We start from the raw sequence: 17613 nt of genomic DNA on the forward strand, positions 1-17613 counted from the left end.
AGCACTTCAACCCCAAGTAAAAGACAGTGGAAGAAGCACCACCTGACTGCACCATCACTTTCCAGTATTGGACATGCATCGTCTGAAACGTTTTCAAATCGGTCAGTGATCAGTGCCACGTTGTTTTCATTTTCATTTCATATTTGGAAGCATTTTTTGTCTAAAACAACTAAACTATTTATAGAGAAGACCTGCCACCTACAGAGGAAGCATTGGAAGATGAGGAGTGCACCATGGATGCCTCAGAAGTTCTAGAGGAGAGGTATACCTGAACTTCAGGTAATTTAATGAGTGTGTACACATACTGTACCTAGAAAGTGATTTTCCAAAAAATAAAAAAATGTCTCTATGTCCCACCCCCACAGGTCCACTGCTGATCTGGAGTCCTTCCAAAATCATATTTTAATGTATGCCAGCAAGCGCTCAGCATTTAGCCCTCCTGTCTTTGAGGCCAGGATGCTCCTCGCAGCGATCGATTATAACTACCACAAGGACCGCCCAGAGTTGTGCAAGTCTGATGGAAGCAAGCAGTAAGTGACATGCTCATTTCTACATGTTGGATGTTGGTAACCATTTTACCTGATTACACCATTGAAACTCTATATAAAACACTGTACTGTAAACAGTGTTTCCCCTAGAATTTTTTTCAGGCCCGGTGGTACCCACAGAAAAAACCCTAAACAGACGAGGCGCGTGGGACGGCATATTGGACATGTGACATGCAGCAATATAACCAAGTTTTACATTAAAAATCATTGTAGGCCTATATTGCAGAATTATATCACTTCAATTAAATCATTAGGCTTAATCGAACCTTTAACCAAAGTGTCATGGGCCTGAAAGGCTGCAGTGTGCTGGTCTGACCCATATGAGCATTGAGCACATCTTTTCTATACATTTCAGAGGGATCTCTATGAAAACCCTCTGGCATGGTCCTCTTTTAACGAGCTGCTTGTGCTGACGGCATATGTGACAAAACATCCCTATTCACAATTGAGATTATATCAGTTATAAATAATTTAAACATTGTAGAAGATTTTTTTTCCCGTTTTGTTACAACAGAGTTACATGCATTTGACAATGCCTGGGGAAAAAATGAACCTTTAGTGGTTCGAGTGGAAAGACAATCTATTGTCTGTGTTATTTTCATCATTATTGCTTACCAAAAAAAGAAGCTCAATCAGAACAAAAATGTAAGCTAAACAACAAAGCGCTGCACAGGCGCTCCTAAATGTAAATGATCATTGATTTATGAATGAATGGATATGACGCTTATTTTTGGCATATTAAATTTTTTTTTTTTAGGCCTGGCAGGGGGGCTCGTTGGCCTGGCGGCCCCGCCAGGCCTATGCAATGGTAGGGGAAACACTGACTGTAAAACATGGCCCTTGGAATGTGAACAATCTATTTTCTCTGCTTTTATTTTAGGTACAGGAGGCTGTACAACAAAAATGCCCAAAGGTATATGCTGTACACCAAGAAGACATCGAAGACCTATGGCTACATCCCAGAACTGCAAACAAAGATTCTGCAAAAGAGGCTAGCTGGCAAGGGAATGCCCAGGCGGAGGAGTCTTCGACCCGATGACCCCAGAAAGTACGGCCCTCTTCCCCCTGTGCCGGCACCAACCAAGGAGGAACTCCTGCGCACCCAAGTCAGGAGAGGTCTTGGTAGGTAGAATACCCGTTTATTTCTTTTGCATCTGCGGCTACATACCACACACCAAGTTAGATGTAATGCATATTACATTTATTTTTAAAATAATCTAATTTCTGTTTTTATTTTGCTCTCCTCAGTGTCAGCATTCCAGAGTGAAGACCAGTGAAACCCGTTTCCAGAGCCTCTCAGCCCTTGTCATTTCCATTTTCTGCCACAAGCTGCTTTTAAACCATTTCATAAAGTTTCCACAGTACAGAGCAGCTAATTGTTCAATAGTTATTTATACTATTTATACTGTTTATCCCTCGTTTTATTTATTTATTTTTTACTGTTCCTCTATATTGTAAAAAGCAAAGCATTGTTATTATAAATAAACTTTTTTTATTGAACAAGGAAGAAGTCTCTTTACAAACTTGGAACAAAACAAACAATTTGTAAAAACAAAGTATATACAACAAGTAACTTCAATTAAATTGGAGTCGGTAAAGTTTGTTCACATTGTGGGTATAAAGCCAGTGTACTGGCCTTGAGGGTCAGGGTATTTGTCCCTTATTCTCCAAATGCAGCAGCTGGGGATAACACGACGGTTACCCTGGCCCAGTGATCCATGCTGCCAAAAGGTGTACTGGCGATAAGCAGCATATCTAAACTGCCTATTATCATCGCCTGGTTCTGTAACTTCTGCTACCACCAACACATCATTCCTGTAGTCTCTGTGTATACGCAAATAGCCATCTTCCAAGCAGTAAAGCTCGAAATGAGGCAATTTGTTTATGCAGTGCTCAGGCCCCTGGCCACAGCATTTCCTTTCTGCATCTGTGGCCATCTCCCTGCAGTTCCCACAGGTACACCATGGAAGGGCAGCTGCAGGTGGAAGAGTGGTGCTATCCAATGGAGGCAGGGCATCAAAAACCAATCCAGGGTTCCGGGAGAAGATCCGGGTTGCGAGTGCTCGTAGCCCCATTTCACTCATGTTTTGAATGAGTTCCTAAGTAAACAAACCACAAAATAGCATTTGGCATTTACATTTGATTAAAACTACATAAGATGCTGACATAGATACAGATGGTGATATTACAAGTAATAATTTTACTGCTGCCTATCAAATGTTTAGTATAGCCTACTCTGGAAACAAACCTCTGTCTGTACTCGACGGTCATTTCGGAGCACCTGAACTCTGCCCTCTTCCTCTGCATCTCTGCCTCCTCTCCTTCTCCTTCCTCTGCCACCACCTCCAGCACTGGGACCTGAATTACCTCCACCTCCAGGACCTGCACTCTGTTGTCTTCCCCCTCTTTGGCCTCTTCCTCCTCTTCGTCCTCTTCCACCTCTCTGACCTCTTCCACCACTTTGGCCTCGGTCATCTGGTGCAGGGCCTGCCCTCTCTCCTCTTCCACCTGAAACATGATCTGCACTCTCTCTCTCAGTTCTCTGCTCTCTGCCACCTGGTCCATCTCCTCCCTCTAGATTCTCTCCTCTCTGCTCTGTGTCTCCTGGAGCAAGACCTGCACCCTCTCTTGTCCCTCTCCCTCTTCTTTTCCTGGGTCTGCTCCGCCTCCTCTCACCTGCCCAGCTCTCATCAGCCTCAAGAGAGGGTACCTCAAAAGTGAGGTCTAAATCAGGCTGAAACAAGAGAGAGCAGTACAGGCAAAGATCATCAGGTACAAGTGCTAGGCTACCTTGACATAAACGTGTATTATAAGCATATTCTATCGTTTAGCCTGTGCAATAATTTAGTGTTAGTTTGGAAGTATCAGGCATAATTCCACGGCAACATCCTCAATACCAAAAGCGCATAATTTGGTCCACATACATGGAACTTTTGGACGTGTTTTTAATTCAAATTCTACACGTCATGTAATTTTTCATTACATGACATGTAGACATTACATGACTGATGTATTTTAGGAAAATTACCCTCGACTTTACATGTGGTATTGTCGACGTTACAAAAAGTTATCATCGATATGAGCCTATAGTGTTTCCAACCAAACACTAAATTACTGCATAGCCCAAAATTAGAATTTGCATGGATTTTTCAAATGCGTTCATAAAAAGCTTTACATCGCAACACTAGCCTAATAAAGACATTTTTAACAGGGTAACTAACTGAAAACGTATGCTCCGACTGAAATGTGGTAACATTTACGATTCTGTTTGGCTAATCGCCATTAGTAAATTTCGCAGTACATTATTACTTCACAAAAGATCTTTCATAAAGCATTAAATGCAGAAAATAAACTTACTGTGTAGGACTCGTCGCTTGCCATGGCAGCCTACGTTCCTGCTGCATTCTGCAGCCTACCTGGCAACCTCTGGTCGGGGAGGGGAGGGGGGGAGTACACGCCGCTCAACAATATTTTGAAAATGACTGCAGTACAAGTTTTGGCCATTTCTTACACACGGCTCCTTTAACACGGAGCTGTTTAGACTAGAGCCTCTTTTCTTCTCATCACCGGGAGGAAAACTGCTAAGAAGACCCACAACCACTGACTGGACTTAAGATAAGGGGAACCTGCTGCTTGCATGCCTTTATTTTTATGATTGTTTTCGGTGGACTGTCTGCTTCGCCCTGCTGCTTTTCCGTGCATGCTTCGCCTGTCGCTCCGGCTTAACTCTCCGACGCCGCTGTGAGAAGTCCGTGACCGACAGAAGTCTGTGGGACCAGAGGACTCGACTTCCAGTCGAGTCCTCTGGTCCCACAGACTTCATACCCGGGCTGTAGTCGCCCTGTCTGGGCTGTGTGTGTGTTTCGGTGTGGGCGCGTGTGTGTGGAGACGGCAGAAGCGTGTAGCAGGAGGAGGAGGAGGAGGTTGGGAGGAGGAGCGGCGCAATGATTGACAGGAAAGGGAGAAAAGAAAGCGTTTTTCACGGCGCAAAAAAACACTGTAATAAAAAGCCAGGAATGGAGTACTAGAGTGCATTTTTTCTTGTTACACTCTTTTAGACACATTTGAGGGATGTTGGCCAAGACTTTTAATAGTGTAAAAAGCATTTTAAAAATGATGTCACAATACCTTTAACAAGTTTGGTCCGCGGATCAACATCAACCCAGCTCCCCCAACCCCTTGCTCCCGGTGGCTGATTTATGGTTCCGCGTCACACCAACGCAGAACCGACGGCGTTGGGTACGCGGCGACACACACCGCACCGCGACCCTACGCCGTCGATTTAACGCGGAACCATAATTCAGGCGAAGCTGCAGTCTGTCTGCGCTGATACTGACACACCGGGTCGGAGAGGATTTGGTCATGATGTTTAACCTGTGTTTTGTGATTAATAAGCACGGGTTTTAATTAAATGTAATTTACGAAGGATGATTTCACGTTCAATAAGATAAGTAATCAATAAAATACAAAGTTTGGCACAAAGGCTTGGCCTGCTTGTGGGCGAGTGGAGGGGGGCACAATAACTCATTTGGGGGGGCATGGCCCGCGGATGACCCCCCCATGACGCCGACCCTGGATCGGTGTCACGGCTGCCTGGACAGCCTGATGCGACAGCACGTCCAGGGACTGAAGTGCTGACGCACCAATGCGTTCATATAAACAGTTCTGCTTCGCGCGGTTGATTTGCAGCGAGAACATGCTGTATAGCAGCCAAATTATCAAATAAATGATATTCATGATGATCATTTTATTTGTGCGTAATGCATAAAGCATATACAGGAACACACTTGTTATTCCTTATTTTTCTTTTTTTTCCCCTTTGCTGTCACCAATGAATGCTAAACAATATAAATCTAAAGCAGCCTTTCTCAACCTTTTTTCAGTCATGACACCTTTCAAAAGTGAATAAAATCTCACGACACCCCAGAGTAAAATATAATTAAAAACCACACTGCATCGCTGTAAATGCATATGACGCGCACGTATGGTGCGCGTCGCCGCATACCCTACGGCGTACCCTATGCCGTAGGCCCTGCGTCGATTTAACGCGGAACCTTAATTCAGGCTTCACTTTGAACGGCCGGTTCACACCGACGTCCAGCGGTTGGAGTTCCTTCGTCAGACCTCCCGGAATAACAGCCAGCACAGCGTTCATATTTTTCACTTCCTTCTTTACATTGTCTGTGAGATGGGCGCGCATAGTCCCAGATCAGCAGTGATGGTGATGTGTGGAAAAAACCACCAGGTCACCGCACATAGACCTGCCACAGCAACTCGATCATCATCCCTTCATCCATCCAGCCCTTTTCATTTGCCTTTATAATGACTCCGGCTGGAAAAGTGTCTTTAGGCAAAGTCTTGCTTTTAAAAATCCCCATAGTTTTTGTCCATCAGCGTGGCAGCCAAGCACAACAGTGAACGATGACTTCTCATACCCCGTTGTGCGGATCGCCACCGTGCTGGTCCTCGTCCTCTCCACCGTGTGATTCACCGGGATATCGAAAGTCAGCTGGTCTCTAATGATGATGGTCTCTAACACGTCCGCAAATCACGGGTGATTCACGTGCCCCCTTCCCCCTTTAACTTCTCATGGTGGCCCCAATTACGTCCGCCTGACAATAATACAATGGGCGCATTGCGTCATCAGGCGCGCGGCACATTAAAAAAAAAAAAAAAGACGTTTATATGCGCCTAATGGTCGTCAAAATACGGTATCTTATTTATTTATTTATTTATTCATTCATTCATTCATTCATAGGCAAAAAGAATATATTTATGTATGCATTCATATATTTATATATGAAATGTCAGAATAGGTAATTTTTTGATGACACCCCTAAAGCAGTCAGGGGACACCCCAGGGTGCCGCGACACCCCTGTTGAGAAAGGCTGATCTAAAGTATGAAATAGATAAAAATTTGTGCGGGCTGCATTGTTTTAATATCTCATTGCTTGGTGTGATATTGATTTGCCTGACGCGGCTGGATCTGTGAGTCTTTGTTCACTAAGATGGTTGTAAAGACTGGGTCAGCAGCATCTTTCATTTCCTTCTTAATGAAAGAGATTCTTAAGCTAAGAGCAACTCTGGGAAACGCGATTTTCTTTCACAGGCTCCTTAAGAAGGTTTGAAAGAAGTCTTTCGCTGTTAAGAACTACTTAACTGATCTGGGAAACCGGGCCAAAAAGGTTATTGATGGATTGTTAACTGACATACAGCTGTAATCAGTCGCTCAGAACTGGGACATTTCCAAAAAAAATGAAAACTGCAAAAGTCATCCCACTGTACAGAACTGGAGACAGACACCAATTCACTAATTACAGGCCTGATTCTTTACTCCCAACATTTTCTAAGATCGTAGAAAAAGTATTTATTTACAGGTTGGACAAATTAATGCCAATCAAAAGGCCACAACCCTAATTACGCATTAAACTTCTTGCTTTATATAATTCCAACCTGCCACAATACGAGGAAAAAGAGGCTTCAAACCCCTGCAGAAAACCTGTGGGTGATTCATGCATGAATGAACCGTCATTCTGAGTTTGGGGGTTAGTTTGGGATCTTTATTCCCTCTAGTGGTTAAATGTTGGAAACTGCAGCTTTAAATGTGTCTTGTATATCTATATATTTCACACCAAAATCAGTTTGATAGTTTGATCAGTTTGATATTTAAATGTTTTGATGTCTCAAAGACTTACCATGTGTATTATTTAGAAGCCCATTGCAATAAAAGTTTCTTAACAACATAAATGTTTTATGACAAATAATAAAGAACACATGAATTAAAAAATATTTTTATTTTATATATTGATATTAACAATCGGAAGCTTATCATACAGGACTGTCTCAGAAAATTTGAATATTGTGATAAAGTTCTTTATTTTCTGTAATGCAACTAAAAAAAACAAAAATGTCATACATTCTGGATTCATTACAAATCAACTGAAATATTGCAAGCCTTTTATTATTTTAATATTGCTGATCATGTCTTTCTTAAAGATGCAGGGATAGATAATAAGATTTAAATGTGGTTATCTTATTTTATTTAGGTATTTCCTTCTTTCCCCCTTTAAGTTAGACTGTAACCTGGTGTAATAATGATCCTGATGTTCCACACTCCGGTACAGCAGGTGGCGGTAGAACCTAATAACGTTGGTTGTGATCCGCCATTAAACCTAGAGAAGAAGAAGGAGAGGACGGTTCTGTTGTTTCCTTTCTTTTTCCTCTTCAACAATGTCTAAGGTGAATCATCTGAGAGAGTTTATCGGTCAGCGACTAACAGCAGCTGCTGTAGAAATATTGTCAGTGTTTGAAAAAAGCATCTTGGAGTATGAAGAAGAGCTCGACCGTCAGCGCAGACTGTTGGACCTCGCCTGGAAACCTGAAATCAGACTCCACAGAGTCGGTACGTAACCCTGGAAAGTTGAATGAATGAACACATGAGTATGACTCCTACAAGATCCCTTTGTTTCCAGTTAAAAGCCGTGGTGATGAAGCAAACCAACTAAATGGGAAACTCCCCAGCTCAAGCAGCTGCTGATGTGGGATTCGGAAACATCCCGAACTAACTTGTTGTTCTGTTTACTTGGTGCTGCCTTTCATGCTCCATTCACACTCTGGACCACACTGATATTTCACACTTTACACTTAATCCTTTATTCTGTAGAAAAGATGCAGATTAAATAAACTATCCTTGAATATAAAGAAATCAAATTTCATAATTTTTAGTGGCAAAAAATCATACCCTAAGGATTCATGCAAAATTAATATTGAGTCTGTTAGTATGCCTCAAGATTCCTGGGTATTATTGTTGATGAGAGTTTGAGTTGGAGAGAACAAATTGACTGGGTTACCAAAAAAATCAATAAATCCATTGGCATTATAAGATGTGTTAGTCATCTTGTCACGACGAGTTGTCTCCTTACACGTTATTATAGTTTAATTTATCCTTATCTCTCATATTGTAATATAGTTTGGGCAAATACTTTTCCGACAAATCTTCACAAAATTCTGGTCCTAGAGAAACGTTTTGTTAGGATTGCAACTCGATGAGAGCCACACGCTTCATCTACTCCTTTATTTAAAAAACTCCAGATTCTTACTATTTATGATATAAATATTTTTCAGATATGCGTTTTTATTTATAAGCTAAATTCAAGTGAAGGTAATATTCCTGGACAGTTCAAGACTTACTTTAAATTAAATTCAAAGGTTCATTCTTATTCAACTGGACAATCCTCAGCTCTTCATCCTCCTAAATTTATCACTTGCAGAGGTCAATTTTCGTTGAGATTTAGGGACTAAATTGTGGAATGATTTTTCCCACTTGGCAAAGAGCTCGTCCTCTCTGAAATATTACAAAAGACGTTTGAAGGACCACTTGACTGCTGTTTTGTAACTGTTTTCCCAATGTATTGTTGTTTATGTATCCATGTTCTTTTTTGTTTGTTTTTTGTTTTTTTTTGTGTTTCACTCATAGTGACATGTACAGTCTTATTTGCTCAGGAGTCAATATAATATAAGTTGTAAAAACAATACCCCATGCACACTCACACACACTTATTTTTTGTCTTTATTCTTTATTATTTATATATTGCATTATTAGTTTGCCATCACTTTTGTGTAGTTTTACTTTCTGTTTTTTGTATGTTAATCTTGACATGAAATTTTAATATCTTCGGTGGAGGCTTCAAATAAGCCCATTGGGTTTTTTGCCTCTTCCTGCACCGTATAGTATTTATCATTGATATTTCCTGTATATTTTTTTAAAAAACTGTGCAAAACAATAAACTAAACTAAACTAATCACAGTGGCTCTGTGTAATTTTCTTTTTTTCTTAGAGCAAATTCATAGTGTAATCATTTTTGAAGAAGAATATCAAAATTAACTGTGTCAAAAGCTTTGGATAAATCAAGAAAGATTCCCAAAGTGTATTCATTATTATTGATTGCAGTGTGAATTTTATCAACCAATTGAAGTATAGCCATTTCTGTAGAATGATTTTTCCTAAATCCATACTGGTGTTTATACAGTATATTACAGTCCTGCAAATGTTTCATCATTCTGTTATAGACCAATTTCTCCAGGATCTTTGAGAAACATGGGAGAACAGAAATGGGCCGGTAGTTTCTAAATACACTATGGTCTCCAGATTTGTAAACAGGGACTACTTTGGTAATTTTGAGGTCATTGGGTATTATTCCAGTTTCTAGAGATTTGGTGAAAATATGGCCGCCTAATGGTCACACAGAGTAATGCACTTGTTTTCAAATATACTACATAGATGAAGGGGAAGACCGAAGGTTCAGGACAAACTTTAAACCTCACAAATACAACCAAACAATCAACACTGGGAAGCACTTTTGACTTGTTAAAATCCTATCTTTTTGTCCCTTTTTGTAATTCCAGAACTCCCACAAGAAAATGTTTGTAAGGTGGAGGAGGACGGGGTTTTCAGTGACCAGCACCTGGATAACCTGGAGAGGAGCTGCAGCCCGGACCAGGAGGAACCAGGGCATCCACAGACTACAGAACTGGAGGAAGACTCCAGCGGTCAGGAGATGAAGCACGAGGACGTAGAGGTGGATGTCTCATTGGTCAATGTCGCTGATGTGAAAGTTGAAAATGGTGAACCAGGACCAAACTGTGGCCAGCTGCTGTTGCACACTTCTCCTGAAGCTCAAAACAAAGATGAGGAAGGGACTGAAACTTTACGCTCAGACTCCAGTAAAACTGCAGATCCGGAGCCAATGAGACGACACAGTGACCACGAAGATGCTGCTGTCCCGTCAGACAGCAACTGTAAATCAAAGCTGACCAGGACCCACACGGGGAAGAAGGTATTTTCTTGCAGCACTTGCAGGAAACAGTTCAGTAAAAGTAGTAATTTAATGGATCACATGAAGATCCACACTGGTGAAAGGCCGTACCTGTGCAACACCTGCGGAAAAATCTTTACTGAATCATCAGATCTTAAACGGCACATAACCACGCACATAAACATTATTTTGGGAAGATTCTAGGTTTCAAAGACTGTAATAATTTTCCTTGTTGACTAATTAAGAAACATTTTGAGTGGATTTCTTTCCTCAAAACACTCAGAAACACAGCCATGAAACCTTTTGCATAATGTTACACAGAGAACAACCTGCCATCAAGACATTTATGAAAATATCTATATTTTTCCGTTTTGCAGGTTTCTACTGAGGAAATGCCTCCAGAAGATTCTGGTGTTACAAAGTCTTCCTCCACAATTGAAGATTTGGAACAGGTATATATTGATACTTTTAATAAACATTGTACATTATCTGACTATGAAATACTATTTTCTGAATGAATAGCAGCGGGGTGCAAAAAAGATTACTGTAGGTTTTAATCTTAACCCGCACACTGTGCTCGTAAATTATTTCTTCCAGTTTGCACATTTCCATTTTTAGGGGCAAGTGAAATACTCGCTCTGTAGAGCCCTGCAGTAACGTCACATTGGACTACCAAAACAGCCAAATCACTGACCAAGTGCAACACTATTAAAATATGCTCCGTTATCTCCATAGTAAAGCAATACCAGAATAATATGGAATATATCATATATATATATATATATATATATATGTGTGTGTATATATATCATTCAAAAAGGTGTACCGTATTTTCACGACCATATGGCGCACCGTGTGGAAAGGCGCACCCTCAGTTTTGTGTGTCATTTTTGGTTTTAAAACACACATATGGCACACCGACCCAAAAGGCGCCGTCTACAGAGACGGAGCTGCACACACACGCGCTGCAAAACACACACGCGCTAAAAATAGAGCGGAAGCAAAACTTAGTTTGATATTTTATTTCACTTTTCAAATCAATCAAACCCTTCAAAGGTTCATATTCTGTTTCCGCATTAAAGAATTAAAAAAAAAACCACTGGGTCGCTGCACATAAACCTGTCTCAGCCACCAGCCCTTTTCATTTCACTCTGGCTGGAAAAGTCTCAGCAACGCTTTTCTTTTAAAAATCACCATCGGCGGCCGTTTCTGTCCATCAGCGTGGCAGACAAGCACAAGAGTAAATAAACTTTTCATACCCCGTTGTGCTGCGGATCCCGACCGCGGCGGTCCCGGGTCCCGCTGGTCCCGCTCACACACACGCATGTCGGGGGATCTGGTACCGGGTTGTATCCGACAGGAGCTCCGCTCCGCTAATTCAGCTGCGCCACTGTCTCAGCCACTTGATCATCATCCCTTCATCCAATCACCTCTTTTCATTCGCCCTTATAATGACTCCGGCTGGAAACGTCTTATGCAAAGTTTTTCTTTTAAAAATCACCATTAAGTTTCTGTCCATCAGCGCGGCAGGCAAGCACCACATAAATGAGAATGTGTGTGTTTCGCGGCGCAACACACACACACACACGCGCATGTCGGGGTCCGGTACCGGATATTGCTGAAAATCTCGGAGGGGGAAGCTGATCCGACCTGAGACGTACCCCAGAAATCTCTGCTCGCAAAGCGGCCGGGAACCAGGTCAACGGACCGCTTGGGGAACCAGGAAGTCGGGCTGAAGCAGCGCGCATCACCGCGGCTTCAACCGGGGAAAGTGACCGGTTCCGACCGGCCGGGACCGGAGGAGCCCACATGGACTGGTAGCAGGGACTCCCGGGGAAAGAGCACCGGCATTTCTGCCGGATCTGCCCCGGGGAACCGGCGATCGGACCCCGCAAACCCACGGCAGGTGCATCCTCGGTTCCGACATGCAAAACACACGCGCGCTGCAGAACACACACACACACACACACAGTGTGTTTGTGTGCTTATTTAAATAGAGCAGGAGCAAAACTTAGTTTGATTGTATTTTATTTCACTTTACACATCAAGCAAATCCTTAAAAGTTTTCATCTTCTGTTTCCGCATTAAACAGCTCAGTGGATGGTCTCATTCACGTCTGCAAGGCTTCACCCGCCCCCTTCTCTTTTTACCGTTCTCATGGTGGCCGGCCTCACATTACCGTAATTCAGGTAATAGACACGGCGCACCGTTTCATAAGGCGCCCGGCACATTAAAAAAAATAAAATAAAAATGTATGTGCGCCTTATGGTCGCGAAAATACGGTACTTGAAAACAGGGTTTTGTTTCTGTAACTCATATTTGTTTGTATCTGTAACTGTAGTTTTGTAAACTTGTACATAGTAGTAGCTATTAAATATTTAGCTGTATGAAAGTGAGCTTGCAAGTGTCTGAATGCACAGACTTGTAAAACGGAGTTTGCACACATGTAGAAGTTTACGAAACTAAGCTTACAGATAAATGCTTGTACTTAAAAGTTTGCAAAACTATAGTTACAGTTACAAACATAAATGCACAGCTTTACAAAACTATGGTTACAGATACAAAACCCTGTTTTCAAGCACTCCTTTCTGACTGATACAATATTCCATAAAAAAGGTGCCACCAAATCATGTGCTGGTGCAACCAACTTTCTCAGTTGTCGCACCAGTGGACAAGTTAGTCTGGAGCCTGTGCAAGATATTGTTGACAGACCTTCTAAAGCTGTATTTCCACACTTATTTTTATCCTGTCACTTAACTTAAACTTAAACAAATGAACACAGGCAGACCACGGTGTTAATTTTGAACACATCTGCTCTTGTTCTCCATCTTAGATGGACACGGAGAATCAGTTCTGCAGTCCAACTGAAATGGAGACAGTTGTCAACAGTGAGAGGGTAAGTTGAATGTAATGTAGACATTTGATGGACATTTGTTTTTTTTAAATACTTTTAAGATAAATACATATGATTCTGAAATGTCTTGCTGCTCAAACTGTCTGGTAACAATAAATGTTACAATAAAAACATTCCAACAGTGTCAGAAACATAGCCTGGTGTGTGCAACTGTCTCCCCCTTGGACAAGTGTCTCCAGTGTGTGGGACCTGTGTCCTCCCTCAAGTGGCTTGGCTATAAATGCAGAGGTGAGATATTAAATGAATTGGCACTGTCTGGTGAAAGGTAGTAGGTGTATGTGCTGTGTTCTGTGGTACGATTAACCACTCTATTAACACCTATGGAAAATGATCCTGGTACAGCATAGGCTACTGTACCTACTATTGTTTCAGTTTAACTATGGTGTCATTATGAAATTGAAGACAACTACCGTACTTTATTAGAGTGAGATTGATTGCTGTGCGTGTCATATATGTCATCTAATTCAGATTACATAAAGATGTTTCATTCTGCCTTATTGGCACTGACCAGTTCTGCGAGGGTCGTACTGTAGGTTTTCCTCAATCCACCTTGTTCTCCACTTGGATGTGCGAACATTTACATCAATAGGTGTCAGTGAGGTGCTCAAACTCGTAGTCTTTCACTTTCTTTTTTAAATCAGTCACATATGCATCAACAGTCTCTGATATTCCTTGCACTTGAATAAAGAACAGGTGCCTCAAATACGTCACATTTTTCCTTGGCTCACAATGTTCTTTCAATGTATCATAGTCATCTACGTCTTCATCAAAGTCACAAGTTTTATATACCTTTAATTGCTTTGTCCCCGGCCACATATAGGAACGTGGCTCTTTTCACTGAATCAGACTTTTCGGCGATTCCGCTGGCGACAAGAAACAGTTAAAATCTCTGGATCCAGACTCCAATTTTCTGCTAGGTTTCCTACAGTCACAGTGCCACCTAATGGTCACACAGAGTAATGCACTTGGTTTCAAATATACTACATAGATGAAGGGGAAGACAGAAGGTTCAGGACAAACTTTAAATCTCACAAATACAACCAAACCATCAACAGTGGGAAACACTTTTGACTTGTTAAAATCCTGTCTTTTTGTAATTCCAGAACTCCCACAAGAAAATGTTTGTAAGGTGGAGGAGGACGGGGTTTTCAGTGACCAGCACCTGGATAACCTGGAGAGGAGCTGCAGCCCGGACCAGGAGGAACCAGGGCATCCACAGACTACAGAACTGGAGGAAGACTCCAGCGGTCAGGAGATGAAGCACGAGGACGTAGAGGTGGATGTCTCTTTGGTCAATGTCGCTGATGTGAAAGTTGAAAATGTTGAACCAGGACCAAACTGTGGCCACCTGCTGTTGCACACTTCTCCTGAAGCTCAAAACAAAGATGAGGGAGGGACTGAAAGTTTACGCTCAGACTCCAGTAAAACTGTAGATCCGGAGCCAATGAGACGACACGGTGACCACGAAGATGCTGCTGTCCCGTCAGACAGCAACTGTAAATCAAAGCTGACCAGGACCCACATGGGGAAGAAGGCGTTTTCTTGCAGCACTTGCAAGAAAGAGTTCAGTAAAAGTCATATTTTAATGAATCACATGAAGATCCACACTGGCGAAAGGCCGTACCTGTGCAACACCTGCGGAAAATTGTTTAGAAAGTCATCAACATTCAATAAGCATAAAATGATCCACATGGGCGAGAAGCCCTACATCTGCAAAACATGTGGAAAAAGTTACACAGAACGTTCCAGCCTGCTGGTTCACTCGAGGACCCACACCGGCCAAAAGCCGTACCTGTGCAACACCTGCAGCAATGCCTTTACTTATTTATCAGCTCTTAAGCGCCACATAACCACACACACGGGCGAGAAGCCCTACATCTGCAAAACATGTGGAAAGAGTTACACAGAACGTTCTACCCTTGTGATTCACTTGAGGACCCACACCGGTGAAAGGCCGTACCTGTGCAACACCTGTGGAAAAACCTTTACTAAAACATCACATCTTAAACGGCACATAACCACTCACATGGGTGAAAGTGATATTTGTGCAAGACGTGCAACAAAGGTTTTAGCTGCAGAATGGATTTGCTGAGTCACATGAAAAGTCACCCGGAGGAGAAGTCTGGTGACTCGTGACAAGTGAAGCTCATGTTGTCGTCCTCCGGGGGCAGCTGTCCACTCCTGTCTGACCCACAGAAGAAGAACCCGCAGAAGTCCAACCACCACCTCCTGTGGCTGATGGGCCTAATCCCCTCCCCACAAGGGTTGCAGGTTCAACCCGGATTTATGCTTCTCCGTCAACTTGACGCAGAGGGAACGATGTGGTTGTGTACTTTTTTTAAAGTTCTGCATTGAGTTTGTTTGAATCCCTGTTCCTTCTTAAAATCGTTATTTGTTGCTGTTGGTAACTTGCCGTCTCCACGGTGCAAATAAAGAGCTGTTAGTATTTGCTGAAAGTTTCTTTAAACGTGACAGTTTATTTCATTCATCTACAAAGCCTCTCTCACACGTCCTTTTTCCCGTCTGTTTCTTCTTCACTCACATTCTCTTTGTAAAGTTAATCTGCAGCTCCATGTTGTTAAAGGTATTGTGACATCATTTTTAACATGCTTTTAACACTATTAAAAGTCTTGGCCAACATCCCTCAAATGTGTCTAAAAGAGTGTAACAAGAAAAACTTCACTCTAGTAATCTTTTCCTGGCTTTTTATTACAGTGTTTTTTTGCGCCGTGAAAAATGCTTCCTTTTCTCCCTTTCCTGTCAATCATTGCTCCGCTCCTCCTCCAAACCTCCTCCTCCTCCAGCCATACGCTCACAGCGGCGTCGGAGAGAGCCGGGAGCGACAGGCGAAGCATGCACGGAAAAGCAGGAGGGCGAACCACAGTAAACAATCATAAAAATAAAGGCATGCAAGCAGCAGTGTCCCCTTATCTTAAGTCCAGTCAGTGGCCGCGGGTCTTCTTAGCAGTTTTCCTCCGGTGATTAGAACAAAATAGGCTCTAAACAGCTCCTTGTTAAGCCTCATTTATGGTTCTGCCTTAAATCGACGCAGAGCCTACGCCGTAGGGTTCAGCGTACGGTGCGCGTCGCCACGTAACCCTACGCCGTAGGTTCTGCGTCGGTGTAACGTGGAACCATAAATCAGCCTTTATGGCGCGCTGGAGAGGAGAGGAGACAGGGAGCTGGGTGGAGGGGTGGTGATTTAGCGGATCGTTACGTAACGATCCGCCACCAAACCACATGCGCCGTTTTTGCATAGTTATGCAGAAAATCCCAGAAAGCACACAATACACTGAATGTTAAAAGTTCCTTGTTTTTTGGGTGTAATTGATGTCAAGACACCCAACAAAACACAAAAAATCAAGAAAAATGTGTTTTTCATGTCACAATCCCTTTAAACTCTCTCCATCGTTCAAAGGTTAGTCCAAGTTTGATATTTTTACGTGTTCAGTTTTTACAACGTTCCTCTGAAAAACATGAAGAAACTTCAGAGAAACGAGGACAAAAGAAGAAACGCAACCATCAACACGTCAGAAACAGAACAGCCAACCATCAGTCACCATTTTATAAACTTTGATATCTGCAGCATTAAACAAAAAAACTTGAAGATTTCAGAAGTCAGTGCAGTCAGATACGGTTTGCTTTTATCTCCCCTTTAAAATGTTTTTATTGATTTAGAAAACAAGAACATTTGGTTTGCAAATGAATGAGGAAATGAGTGTGATGTGGGAAACACATCACGATACTTGAGTCACGATACAATACGATATTGCGGTATCCAAATTTTGCGGTATATTGCGATATTATACATAATTCGCTGAAAACTGTAAAAGGCTTTATGCGTTTTAAAATCTGAGCTGCACGTACATCAGATTATCGTGATAATTCATGGGACAAACTAAGTCAAAACAATGCAATTCAAATGATCCATGCTGTGTTATTGTAACTATACAAGCTAAAGTTACAACATATCTGTGTATGTTTTTCATATTATTTACATAATGAGATTTTAACAATATTATTGAATCACATGTATAAAATCAAGTTGTACTAGATTTACAACTCGTCTGACACATGATTTATTTTAAAGCTGATGTTGAGATCCGTCTTGAAGCTGCAGATCTGCAGGTTGGAGAGCAGGAAGAAGAGGGAGGATCATCGGGATCAGATTCCAGGAAGAGGACACACTTTGGATTTAACCCCTTTATATCAGACATCCGTTTAGGAGTAAATGTCTTTTTACCTCACCTCATATGTAGTCAGAAATAATAATAAAAAATGTAATTAAGCTTTCATTTTAGATGGATGAATTATTTTATTGTTAATTCTGGAATA

The 17613-nt window shown here is 41.9% G+C and overlaps 1 protein-coding gene across 1 annotated transcript; it reads left to right on the forward strand.

The window, feature by feature from the left end:
• The first annotated feature begins 14402 nt into the window (after positions 1-14402).
• Positions 14403-15687, forward strand: LOC133440435 (zinc finger protein 182-like). The gene has a single exon (XM_061717694.1). It carries the CDS (start codon positions 14534-14536, stop codon positions 15368-15370), a length of 837 nt encoding a protein of 278 aa, XP_061573678.1. The 5' UTR covers positions 14403-14533; the 3' UTR covers positions 15371-15687.
• The last annotated feature ends 1926 nt before the right edge of the window (positions 15688-17613 follow it).

This window comes from Cololabis saira, chromosome 3 (assembly GCF_033807715.1).
Source record: "Cololabis saira isolate AMF1-May2022 chromosome 3, fColSai1.1, whole genome shotgun sequence".
NCBI lineage: Eukaryota > Metazoa > Chordata > Actinopteri > Beloniformes > Belonidae > Cololabis > Cololabis saira.